Source organism: Anoplopoma fimbria, chromosome 8 (genome assembly GCF_027596085.1).
Source record: "Anoplopoma fimbria isolate UVic2021 breed Golden Eagle Sablefish chromosome 8, Afim_UVic_2022, whole genome shotgun sequence".
NCBI lineage: Eukaryota > Metazoa > Chordata > Actinopteri > Perciformes > Anoplopomatidae > Anoplopoma > Anoplopoma fimbria.
This window is the reverse complement of record NC_072456.1, coordinates 7,650,206-7,664,440: the sequence shown is the minus strand read 5'-3', so window position 1 is coordinate 7,664,440 and position 14,235 is coordinate 7,650,206. Positions and strand designations below refer to the sequence as shown.

The window sequence follows — 14,235 nt, the reverse complement described above, 5'->3', positions numbered from 1 at the left end:
AAAACAAAAAAGCTTTCCCAGGTGTCGTTGCCTCAGTTTCACACCAGACTATAAAATGGCATTTCCAACTTTCTCTCTTCATTCTGTGAAACTATTTGTTGGAAATATTTCACAGGATCAAAAAGTGTCCAACTTAGTTATGTTAAAGCAAGATATAGCTTTTATTATTTCAAACACCTGGCCCCCACAGATTTAACTGAGTTGTCAGGTTTGAGTGCAGCGCCGCCATAATAATGTTGTTGTACAATGTTAACGCAACAACACACAACCATGATAAACAAAGGCTTGCAGCTCAGAAGACATTAGTTATATTGAGTTGTCTTGACCTAAAGCTATGTAGAATCCTTTTTCAAGATCTTCATGAAGTCAAACCCTATGATAGGGTTAGGGTTAGTTTGAGTTATGGTCAACATTTCTTCCGTTATAGTCATCTAATTGTTTTGTTTTTCAGGGCAAAATTACGCAGTTATTACAGTATAATATAATATACAACAGATACTATATATGATATCACCATTCTTCCAAAATAAACTCCCAGTTGGTTTTCTTTGCAGCATTTCCATCGTACCATTCAGCAACTCCTGCATCTGAATTAGTTTTGTTTCTCGTTGTATTATTTATTTTTTTCTTCCTGAGCTGAAACCATTAAGACAAACAGGAAATGAACCTGCAACTATTATGAGAATTGATCAATCATTTCCAAACAATTTGTTTATTGAATATCTTGGGGTTCTTTTTATATCGGTCATATGACGCAAGTCAAGCATTGGGATCTCTGGATTTGCGATTTGCATATTTACTGATGTTTTGTAGTACAAACAAATTAAACATTAATCATGAGTACATTCAACAGATTTATTAATGATGATAATATTCTCTCTAAAGCTTTCTTAGTAATGTTGCAGTATGGCAGCGTTTCTGACGTCCCAGCTTAATATGAAAGATATTACTTAAAAGTGGAGATTATTTTCACTGTTGCCCTCTGTGCTGATGATGAAGTGCCTGTGACTCTGTGGCCCGATGAGGAAACTTACTGGGGAAAATAGTCTTTATTTGGAACCCTGCTGCAGAGGCTGAGCAGAGGTCACAGTAAATGGAGGTAAATTAGCGAGCCGGCCAGCGCTAATCACAGCTCACTCAAAGAAGAGTGGAGGTGGAGATGTTAAATGAAGTCAGGGAAGTGAGGGAACACGATGGACCCCTCTGTCCGTCCCTGTGTCTCTTCCCTGCTTGCTTACTGATCTTTCCTTCAGTCCTTCCTCACTCCATTTCCTTCCTTTCATTCCTTACTAATTTCTCCTGCTTTTGTTCCATACTTCCGCTTCCTCCCATCTCCTTTCAATCAGTTATTTTTAACCTGTTGTTTTCTCCTTCTGGCCCTAATCATCCTTTTCTCATGCCACCTTCCTTTCGTCCCTAATTCATTTTCTCTTTGCATTAATTGGTGTGTCCTTCACTTGTCCTTCGCTCAAAACATCTACCTTCAATCCTCCCAAACTGTTGCTTTGACTTTTCTGGTTCTCTCTCACTTTATTAAGCACTTTCTTGCTTTCTTATGCACAGAAGTGCAAGTGCATTTTTGTAATGGTTTCCTTATCATTGCACCAGTAAATGATCTTTCCGTTATTCCCTCCGAAAATGAGATAAGAAAATAAAGACAAACAAGCATTGGAGGGTTTCAAACACTTCCAAATCAAAGGGGCCGGGCGTGGGCAAGGAATGCAATGATGGTAATCCTGTGTGAAGAGTACATCCTCCCCAACCAATACTGTGGAGTCACAACGCACAACCAATGGTCCTAATCCCCTTATGCTACCAATGGGAGAGGCACTGTTTTTAATCTTGTATGAAAAAGAAATGGTATAATTTCAGCAATCTTGTCATCCAGTTTTTTATGACGTCTGCATTTTTAGATTAGGAGTTAAATCTCAAGGTTTTGGTTTTCTTGTTTTATCTCTGTATGTAGTGCCATGTGTTCTTTGCTACAGTGGTTTCACAGAGTCCTGTCCGCTCTGTGTGGCACTTATTCTAAACCCAAAACCGCAAGAAATTGAATCCACTGCATGTTGGTTGAATCACAGGGAGCCGACTGCAAGAACTGTAGGAAATATCTTTTGTATTTTACTGTATGTTAAAATCAGTTAAATAGAGAGGTGTTTTCCATTTTAGGAAGAGAGAATATCAAACTGTTGTGAGAGAAGGAGTTGGGGAGAGGAAAATTTTTCCCCGGGCGCTGTTCTGTTCTGGGGAACGGTTTTGAACAAAGACAGCAATAAAAAGGAAAGAGATGCTGCTTCCTAATTAGAGCTGAAAGAAGTCACTTCAGTCGCTTGAAGCTCCTTCAATTTCACGATGCTCAGATAAGATACGGCAGAAAACATTGGGTGGCACTAGGTTTACTACCAAGGGACCACCGCAGGGAAACACAAGTGGAGCACCTTTTTAATTGGATCTTTGTCGGGGTTCTACTTTCAGTAGGAGTTTTTAGATCTACTCTCTTTAAGTTTTAAAAGGAATATCGACACTTCTGACATCCAGGCTTAAGGGGTTTGTTCTTCCTTTGTTGTGCATTTACTCTGTGATCTTTGGATGAGGAATTTAATTGTGTTGGTTTTTATACAAATCTGTTGCAGCACTGATGCACACCTCCATGGAAAAGGTATTAGATTATGTGGAAATAAGAGTTTTAGCAGCATCAAAGGTCTACATTTCCACACACAAATTGACTTACTGATGCAGGAGAAATAATAGTTTTGGTAATAAATAGATATTGTGATGCAAAATGGATTGTGGTCATGCAGTATAAAAGAGTCACCTTGATAATGGTACCATCATTATCCTGTGCAATGTCTTGATATCATTTAGTATATAGTATCTTCTTTTGGTCTAAATATATCTTCTACTATTTGCTTTACTTTTGCAGACCACCAGTGACATTCAGTGTTGGTACTCGGCTTTGTTTAACATTGTGTATGAAGGTGAATAACGATTACTTTATTCATATTGCAATTTTCAAAGCAAGAGTTATGAAGCCCTTTAAAGAGCAAACATTAAGACTAATATTATGTACATTCAAAAAGACAATAATACATAAAACAAAGATAAACCAAAAGCTAACAAAAATAAATAATAAGCCATGAATAAAGTAATGATTATCTGATTTTAGTTTTTTACCACAACCACGGTCGTTCTCTAACCTTTAAGTTGTAGTTGTCCCTGTAAACATGACAACCAAGCTCCTCTAACCTTAAGAAAGTGGTCAGAGCATCAGATTAGAAAATACTTCTATGTGTAATTCTAGAGGGCATGGGCAAACTATGTATTTTGTCTTTTAAATATGGATTAAAATGTTGAACTAGAGTCGGTTCAGGTCAAGGGTCTCCAACAAACAATCCTGATTAATATGCTTATTGCATGTTGTATTTATTTACGAATTAAGTGTTCAGGTTTAGCCATAAAAAGACAACGAGATGGAGACACAAATGGCCAGATGAACAGACATAAAGTGGACCAAAGGAAGCAGAGAGATACAGCTAATGTCTTATAATCTTATCAATTTTATATGTTGGACCAGCCTCTTGTTTCCACAGAAACTGGGTCTGGTCATTTGCACCATGAAACCAAATTTGACCTTGTGTGGCTGCATCACAACGAGACCTTGTTCTCTTTTTGATCAGATATTCATACGACAAAGCCAAGGTCTGACTTTTAAAAGTATTTTTTTTGCTTATCTTGCTTTGTTCACTACTGTTTATGCATGAGATTGTCCAATGCCCCTTTACCAGCCATTGCAGCTCTGTGAGAGACATTCAACATGGACAGCATCAGGACAAATGTGAAACTTGCCCCCAAGGCCTCAGTATGAACCATGCAGGTGTGGCTGATGCTCCATTAGAGGTGTCAGCAGGGCAGCATAATGTCAACCTCAAGCTGCACTCTTCTTCAGCTCAAGATGGGCTCCTGTCGGCTGTAAATTACACAGCCAAGTCATCATCAGGGTGTGGGTCTTTACAAATGAGTTCTGCAGAGGCAGCTTGGCCGCAGCACAATCTGAAATCACCTCGATTTGTTGGCAAGTACAAGGATAATGGAAGTAGATGATTGTCTTCCTCAACACTTGTTTTTATCTGTCGGACCAGTGGATGTTAGATGGAGGCCTTGGGACAGAGGCTGTGGATTTAAGACTCCTTCTTGTATTTCTCTGCCTCACTGGCTCCTTATTAGGGCGGGAAGAAACTGATGAGGTTTCATCTTAGAAAAAAAGTATTTATGTCTGAAATAAAAAATGATAAGCAGGAAGAGAACCAATGAGGCAATGAGAGAGGAGATAGAGATGTGAGAGAACAAAGATAGGTGTATAAAAATATCTATTTTTTAATCAATAGTTTGAGTTAAAACAGAAATCCAACAAAGAGGTTATTCTCCATAAAATGACCCTTTCTTTATATTTAGTTCAATACTGCTGATAATGATGTCGATTGCACGGTTTTGAGAGTGCTAAAACGATTAAGTGAACAGTCAGTTCGTCTGTTAAAAATAAATAGATAACAACTGAACTGAGGATTGGTATTTTTTCACTATTTCATGACATTTTACAGGCAAAATGATAAATAGATCAAAGCTTTCAATTTAAATTATAATCAAACTGTTAATCAGAATTAATAGTAATTACTCCAATTTTAATAAGAGGGGTATTTTTGATACTTAATCTATTATAAATCAGTCATGTTAGAATAAAATTCATATCCAAGCACAAGCAGAAACGTCAATTTGAAGACATAATTTCCATTTTTGTCTATAAATATAGGTGTGTGGGGGGGGGTGTATTAATGTTAGTAGACATCATTATGCTACATAATCAGGTACTGAAAGCTGAAGCACCCAACAGGCTCAGCAATAACACGGGAGATATTGATGGAAATATGTACTGAACAAGACAACATTGTGCTACATCACTAGATACAGTACTAATTGGAACAGCAACACAATCTATTAAGTAATGACAAAATAAAACTGTTAAGTAAACATCTGGATTTAACCTCATCACAGCATTTTTAATAGATTTTCAGACAGCTCATGAAATACTGAAGGTCTTTCTGGAGCATTTTCTGCAGTGTATCAAATGCCAATTACAGTTTATTTGTAGTTTCCCCTTTGATATGTGTCCCCACTGACGTCAAGAACCAAGATATCAATGCTACCACGGTAACCACATCAAGCTGAAATGAGAAAGCAGGGAGTCATTACGAGTTTCAATGACTTGCACCTCCACACGAGGCCCCGTCATTCACAGCGCTTTGAGAATACTATACTGCTCTTGTCGGCCCTTCACACCAGCTGCCTGCTTAGTAATTTTAGGGCCACCTGTTCTGCCGAACTCTGATTAAGCTTTTTATGTTCACAGCAGAGTAGAAATGGTTTACTGACAGGAAGCCATTAGACAAAAGAAGAAAACTTCAAGAAGCACTTCAAGATTCTTACTTTTCAACACGCATGTAGTGTTGCTAGGGCTGCACGGTGGTGTAGTGGTTAGCACTGTCGCCTCACAGGAAGAGGGGCCGGGGTTCAATTCCCGGGCTGGACAACCTTCTGTGTGGAGTTTGCATGTTCTCCCCGTGTCAGCGTGGGTTCTCTCCGGGTTCTCCGGCTTCCTCCCACAGTCCAAAGACATGCAGCTTAGGTGCATTGAAGACTCTAAATTGCCCGTAGGTGTGGATGTGAGTGTGAATGGTTGTCTGTCTATATATGTCAGCCCTGCGACAGACTGGCGACCTGTCCAGGGTGAACCCTGCCTTCGCCCATTGACAGCTGAGATCGGCTCCAGCACCCTGCGACCCTTAACTGGATAAGCAGGTTACGGAAGATGGATGGATGGATGTAGTGTCGCTGGATAAAAGCATGTTTTGACATTCTCTCCTTTAGTACCTCTTTGTTTATTACACCGCTGACATTTGAAGTCTTGCTGGAATATGTTCAAATTCCAGGGTTGAGCTTCATTAAAGTATTGAGAGCCACGCAGCCTCTCATGTCAGAAAGTCATTAGTAAGAGGGCTCTTTCAACACACTAGGCTTCTTCTAAACCATTCTCATGATTTGAAACCTTGAGAATCTGTCCTTTCAAATTGTTGAAAGCAATTATGTTCTCAGGTTTGGAGTTGGCTCGGTCGGCTGAGGTGGGACCACTAACATTTGATTTGGAGAGTACTTTGAAGTAAAAAGGGACTCATTGCTGCGACAAGTTTGTGTGTGTGTGGACGTGTGTGTGTGTGTGTGGACGTGTGTGAACTGAATGAACAGTGTCTCTTTCCTTCCCTCACACCCTCCTATATAAATGATTCAGAGTGTTAAATAAGTTTTAGCCTTCTGTCTGAAATTGAAATGGAGCCTCTGCTTTAATTTTGCAGACCACAGCAGACTGTGGCACTAAGGCTACACGAGGATCAGAGCCACCTGTAATAAAAATGTAATAGATGGATATAAAGCCACAGAAATGAAAAAGATCTAAAAATCTTTCAACCCTGTTTTCTTCAGTAACTTGGAGACCATCAGAGTGTGTGTATTTACATTTATATAAGTGTACATAGACAGAGATTAAATAAAAGACAGAAACCAAAGATAAAATGAATTACCGATTAGTTAGTTTATTTATTAATTGACTAATCTTTTTGTCTATGAAATATTTGAAAATAGTGAAAATGCCCAACACAGAGCCCAAGGTGACATAATTTGTACAAAAGTCAACAGGATTTAGGATTTTACAATGATATAAAAGATATAATAGCAGAATATACTCGACCCCACGACACCAGTGAGGTACCGGTCAATGTTTGCCATTTATACTTAAAAGTGACCTTATCAACATAAGATACTGATGACTGAAAAACAGGCATGTAACAAAAACACACTTACTTAATAAATAAAAAGAGCACACTTGCAAACACACTATTAGCAAACAACATGTATGCAGTTAAAAATTGTAAAAGAAATGAATGATTATGATGGTTGTGCTTAACACTTGAGAAGAATCAGATATATAGTTTTCCTAATGGCCTGCCGAATAGTTAATTATTTTTCAAAATATTCATTATTTTCCTACTAATCCATTTTATGAATATACTACACTTTTCAAAACAAGCACATACATGGTGAAACCAGGAAAATCACGAATTTCTATTTCTCGATTTATCTCGTCAGGTAGTCAGTATCTAACTTTAAACTACCTCACCTCGATGCTTCACATGAAACGTGTTCAGCTATTCATTATCAAACTTCAGCCCCATGCACAACCAGCAGCTCTCTGCTTGTGATGTTTTCTTCACACATCCTAAACGGATTGTGACTGATTGATCCGTTTGCTTCCGACTGGAACAACACTTTTAGTTTTTTTTTCTTCAGTGCTGCTTTGATTAATTACCACACAGTCAAAATACAGTGTGATTGATCAATCACTGCCATCTGCTGAGCCAGATAAACCTTAAAGCCTCTAATTTCCTGATGCAAGTAGTTACAAAGTGAAGGCCTGAATACTGGCTACATTTGTACAAAAAATATATATATATACTTTTGCAATAGCAATTTTGCCCATTTTCCCTCAAAGATAATATTTTATTAAATAACAGCGTACTAATTTACTTTGTTAAATCTATGTGGATGTTCCTCCCATATCTGATAGATGCTTCTTCGTAGAAGCAACATTAAGGCATCATTTTTGATGGTCAGACCACGTTGATATTGACTCCAAAGTAATTACCTCTTATCAAGAAGCAGAGTCTTTACTTACCATCCTTGGCTCATCTGAATCTTTGGTATATCTTTCTTCAGCTCAGAAAAGAAGAAAAGATTACATTTGCTTAGGGATAAAAAAAACTTGGCAACAACAAATAAACCACCTTGAAGTTGCCAGAAGACTTCAGAAGACAAAACAATTTACAATTACAGAATGCAGCACACCAGTCTGTGGTGACTCAGAATGATGACTAGCAAGTGTCCAAATATCATCGTGCTGCTCACCATACAGCTCCTTTTTGAAAGTTTGTCATATAGGATTGAAAATATCAGCTCAACAAAAGCTTGGTGGACACAAAAGCCTTTTTCAGTGCGTTGTTTGATGTTTTCTTTGCTCAAATATTTGAAGCACTCACTCCTGATTTCACTGACAAGCAAATTATGTTTGAAGGGTCAACACAGTTTGAGCCTTCAAGTGTCCCATCTGTGTGTTTGGGGAATTCCGATAAGAGTTAGAAATGGTGCTGATTTTATAAGTATTGACCAGGGGAAAATGTTTGTATACACTGCTCTGAGCATCTGTTCCTACCCCACCTCCTCTCTCCTCCTCTATCCTCCTCTATCCCTACATTTTGATTCACCTCCTCCTGTGCAGGTCCACCTGTTGAAGGACCAGCTGACTGCGGAGGCCACGGCTCGGCTGGAGGCCCAGGCTCGAGTCCACCAGCTGCTGCTGCAGAACAAAGACCTTCTGCAGCACATCTCCCTGCTGGTTAAACAGATTCAGGAGCTGGAGCTCAAGATGTCTGGACCAAACTCCAGTAAGTGGATCACATAGGAGACTTGTGCACATACATGCTGCATGCTGGAGTTCATAAGTGCACGCTTGCTGACTTGTAAAAGTTTACAGCTGCAAAGAAACAGACGGGTTTTTTTGGGACACTTTTGGAAGAATGCAAGTTTTATATAAGTGACATTTTGTTTTGCAAGTGAATTTTGTATTTTGTGACCAAGCCTCTACTGGCAGCCAGTAGGAAATGTTACAACAGCAACACCTCGTCCCTTCTAACTCCTTTAGCTAACTGATCTCATTTTGACCCAGTATAGTTAAGAGACAAGTTAGCAGGAACATATCCATTAAAAACAATAATTATATGTGCAGAGGTGACCGACGGCCCATCAAGCATTCACTTAAAATAATATTTCCATTATGTGCAAATTATTAGACATTTATTTTGCCTTGGGATCAAGTTGGGCATCATGGTACATATAATAGAGAAAATGCCCGGATTACATCCACAATATATAAATAAATATTTTAGAAAGTAACAAAAAGTATTCAAAAGTATAATTTCTCTCTCTGAATGTTTCAAAGTTATTCAACAATTTCTGGAATTGCCACTTAAAATACAGCGGGTAAAATAAGTATTGAACACGTCACCATTTTTCTCAGTAAATATATTTCTAAAGGTGCTATTGACATGACATTTTTACCAGATGTCGGTAACAACCCAAGTAATCCATACATACAAAGAAATCCAAACAAATAAGTTCAGAGATTAAGTTTTGTGTAATACAATAGAATGACACAGGGAAAAAGAATTGAACACATGAAGAAAGGGAGGTGCAAAAAGGCATGGAAAGCCAAGACACCAGCTGAAATCTATCAGTAATTAGAAAGCAATCCTGCCCCTTGTCAGTGCAAATTAATATCAGCTGGTTCAGTCCCAACTGATGGCCTATAAAAAGGTGTCTTATTACCAAGGTGTCACACAAGAAACATCTCATGATGGGTAAAAGCAAAGAGCTCTCTCAAGACCTTCACAACCTTATTGTTGCAAAACATACTGATGGCATTAGTTACAGAAGGATTTCTAAACTTCTGAATGTTCCAGTGAGCGTTGTTGGGGCCATAATCCGGAAGTGGAAAGAACATCATTTCACCATAAACGTGGTCGGTCAGATGAGTCTGGTCAGATGAGACCAAAATTGAACTCTTTGGATGCCATAATACACACCATGTTTGGAGGTCAAATGGCACTGCACATCACCCCAAAAACACCATACCAACAGTGAAGTTTGGAGGTGGGAACATCATGGTGTGGGGCTGTTTTTCAGCATACGGCACTGGCAAACTTTATAATTGAAGGAAGGATGAATGGAAAAATGTACCGAGACATTCTTGATAAAAATCTGCTGCCATCTACCAGGATGATGAAGATGAAACGAGGGTGGACATTTCAGCAAGACAATGATCCCAAACACACAGCCAAGGAAACTCTCAATTGGTTTCAGAGAAAGAAAATAAAGCTGCTAGAATGGAAAGAACTAAAGATCAGAGTTCATAGAAGAGGCCCATGGAACCTTCAAGATTTGAAGACTGTTTGTGTGGAGAAGAATGGGCCAAAATCACACCTGAGCAATGCATGCGACTAGTTTCTCCATACAGGAGGCGTCTTGAAGCTGTCATTACCAACAAAGGCTTTTGTACCAAGTATTAAATACATTTCAGTAAGCATGTTCAATACTTTTTCCCTGTGTCATTCCATTCTATTACACATAACTTAATTTCTGAACTTATTTCTTTGGTTTTCTTTGTATGTATGGATTACCTGGGTTGTTACCGACATCTGGTAAAAAATTAATGTCAATAGCACCTTTAGAAATATATATACTGAGAAAAATGGTGACATGTTCAATACTTATTTTACCCGCTGTATATAATCTAAATGGGTGAATTGACCAAGAATTGATTGCAGACACTGTTAGCCCCATGAATTGCGCAGCATTTGGAACGACTATCTGCCCCGTCTCAAGGACCATTTCACAAAAGATACTGCACTAATGATATTACAGCAGGGTCTGACAGCCGGCTCCAGGCACTCCTGGTTCTGGTTCCCGTTCCTCCCTTCCTTCTGGCGGGCCAAGTAATTCGGCCTGGTCCGCCAGCAACATGTTGTCAGTGTCAGCTCCCAGCGGGGACTGACGGAGCAGTGAGGCGTAGCTCAGCTCCTGGCAGGGGAAGATGTCAGGCTTTCATCCTCCTGCCGGTTCTTCGTTTTATTGTTAAAGGTGGCAGATAAGCCTGATCTGGGTCTGACTGCGGCGGCCTGGACACTGCCAGAAGCCCCAATGGAGTCTGAGCTGAAGGAGTTTCTGGTCAACCTGTGTGCCATAAATTGTTTTTTTTCTGGTTTTGCAGAGAATTGGACCAGATGACAGGCATTAAGAATAGCCATTAAGTAATAGCCAATATTCCAGCTGATGGTCTGGTTTGCTAATGTCAGGCATATAGAGGCATCAGTATTACTTGAGTTTCATAACCTGTTCCTTGTAGTGACTTATAACATAGTTAGAGAGACAAACTGTGATAGACCTGTCCTTAGTATTCTGCCTAGTTTACCTTTCACCACCTTTGCATACACTCATACAGACAGCAGACAGGGTGATGGTACTGCAGACACAGAAAGGCGTCTTTATAGAAATTCCAGTATTAAAGCTTGTGAGTACCTATATGAGACTGGATTCCCCTCAATACTCTGTTATTCATGCACCACACACGTTTTGGTAGCTGTTTTTTCCATCCAGGACCTCCAGTCTTTGCGGTCTCTGTCCCACAAGCTTCATACATTGTTAAGCCTGTTTGACCAATCAGACAGAGACAATCTTCTGTGTACTATTGCAGTTCAGCCTGCCCTCCAGATGTCACCCTGGGAGAGGTGATCCGTCATCTTATCAGCCAACATTTCAGAAAATCAGTTTGCCCCCTCTGCATGTTTGACAATTTCAAAGGACCTTATTTCGCACAAGGTTAGGAATACTGTGCTATGGATGCAATTGACCATTCTCATGACACATTTTGAATTGTCAAACACCGATACGCAACCAATAGCATCAATTATGGCTTCATTTAATCTGTAGTGTGTCAGTTTAAAAGTGCTGGGATTGTACAGGTTGGCTCGGCATTGTAATTGACCCAACTGAATGGAACGGAGATCATTAATGTTATTAGATACACGTGCCTTTTTTCTCTGCTGTCACGGTGTCCACCCAGAGAAAGGTCTATTTCACAGCCTTTTTACAGCATTTAGTAGAATACTACAGCATGAAACCTGGTCTGGCTATGGCTGAGAAGAGTTGGAAATCCTCTTAAAGGTATACTCTGAATATATGCGTGGGATAAGTTTCCAAAGTTGTATAATTGTGTCTGTGAGTATTAGAAAGTGTTGCTCTGTGTTCTTTTGCATCTGATGAGCCATTAAACTCATGAATCTGTTACTCCAGCATGACTTCCTGCATTATATTTGATTTCCTCACCAGTACCTTAAACAACACCCCCCGAGCTGTTTTAACACAGGGCTGCTTTCGGTTGAATCCCCCACTTACTTTGTAATGCATCTGTTAATTAGTTTTTCTCTCTCACTCACTGTTCGACCTGGATATTGCCTTTCACGCTCCATGTGTCTGATTGAACAGTGCCGCAGATTTTACACAAGCTGACTTTAGATTTCCATCGCACAACAGACAGGAAATGGATTCTACTTGTTGGAGAAGTTTCTGTGGATATTTTTTATAGATGCTGTTACTGATTTTTGAGAACACTGGAACTGCTGTGAATCCAAACTGACTACACCTTCCATCCTCCTTGAAGGAGTGAACAACAAACCTGTTTTCATTTTTAATGCTTATTCAGGGTTATTATTTGGAAAGACGAAAAAATCCTTTAAAGTATCCTCTCACTTTTTGAGCTCCAGATCTGTTCTCTGTGTCCATAAAAAAGGAAACAAAACATGTTTCACTGAGCAGCCCTGACGATGATAAAATGCTTTGAAACATGTTTTTTTTTCTTGCTTACCCCCATGCAAACTTGATTTATTGGCAACTGAGTGATTGATTTTGTTAGAGTTTTTAAGAAGCTGCTTTCCACCACAATTCACAGATATCTATATCACATACATTATTCTTCTGTCATGATCACAGGAGGGATGATGGCAGATGAATTTAAATCAAGGCACAGTGGAACTTTTGTTACAATACAGTATGAAATACGATGTGTCCCTTATTCCTTGTCTCTCCCTCCCTTCGCACATTCATCACTTTTCTTTTCCTTTTTCCTCATTTCTATCTCATCTCCTCTCTGCAGTGGGATCTCAGGACAGTCTGTTGGAGATCACCTTCCGGTCTACGGTACCTCCAGTGATCTGCGACCCCACAACTCCCAAACCTGATGTGTCCTCCCTCCACCTGCCCGCGCTGGGCTCCACCGACGGGACCTGCAACGTCTTCTCATCTTCCAATGGGACTCTGGGAAGCCCCCTAGGTAGGGACAAGTGTCTTCTCAAACTGGAGTGTTTTCGTTTTCTCCCGGGGCCTCCACCTCCTCAACTCCCCTCGCCTCCCCCGCTGCACAAGGCCGACAGGCCAGAGAGCGAAGGCCAAGAGGAGTCTGAGGGCACGGTGAAGTTGTTGTCAAATGACGTCAAATCTCTGGCCTGCCTGGACTTCGCCACAAGGTTTAGGGAGTCAGGTATCGCCTCAGAGTATGAGTCGAACACAGACGACAGCGATGACAATGAGGATGATGGGGAGGACGATGAGGAGGAGGAGGGGATGCAGATCTTTGGCTGGGGGAGTGATGAGGAGACGCTGAGGCTGCTTAATGTTCTCAACAGACAGGGAACACCCGACTGTCTGGGAGATGAAATAGCGGTATAACGAACTAACCTGTTCCCCCCTGAAGAATCAGCAGCCTTTACCTGTTTCTGTCCATTCACACAAACACTACCCCCTAGGAATAACCGTGTAGCGAACTAACCTCTGTCAGACAGTCATATATACAAGGCTTACACCAATATGTTGGTGTAATATAGTTGCAATTGCATAAAAGAAAGAGGAAAGACTCAAATAGATGAATAAATGATAACTGTAGGCGGAAAAAACAACTAGTAGTAGCCCTGATCTGAACAAACTACATATCATGGCGTTAGTTGGCTAACGTAGGCATCCTGAACACATGAGCCACTCATGAGTTGGTAGGCTTACATCTTTTACTGCACAGAAGGAGGGCAATCTTAGCAACTTGATTTACTTTAATAGAAATTGTTTGTGTCTCCAGATTTTCTCTTTGGCTCACTGACGGGGGTGCTATGCGTTCAGTGCTGTCCCTAGTAGCCAAATGCTATTAGCGACATTTAGTTATTCACTCCCCTCCCCCGTGTGTGACTGTTTTGACCTACTTCTCATACAAAAATCTATATTTTATTTATCAAATTATTTATTTACTATTATTGCTATGTTATACTAAGTATCAGGGCTGTCAGACAGTCTTGGATGAGGGCTCCAGGTTGAGCTAAACAAGTTTCAATTTGAGACAAAAGTCCTGAACCTGAAGCTGAGAAGAGCCATATGAATGTACAAGGCAGTAGCAACAACTGGGGTCCCTGGTAAGGCTTAAAATCAATGTGTCATGGTTACTCTCTGTTTGCTGCTATTGAATACATAGTTTATTTG

At 40.0% G+C, this 14,235-nt stretch overlaps 1 protein-coding gene across 1 annotated transcript in view; it reads left to right on the top strand.

The window, feature by feature from the left end:
• The window catches only part of nos1apa (nitric oxide synthase 1 (neuronal) adaptor protein a), a 138,561-nt gene extending 125,121 nt beyond the window's left edge, over positions 1–13,440 (top strand). The window contains exons 9-10 of the mRNA XM_054603012.1: positions 8,381–8,546; positions 12,869–13,440. Of these exons, the coding sequence (XP_054458987.1) occupies positions 8,381–8,546; positions 12,869–13,440 (738 nt within the window). The remainder of the gene's footprint in view (positions 1–8,380; positions 8,547–12,868) is intronic.
• The last annotated feature ends 795 nt before the right edge of the window (positions 13,441–14,235 follow it).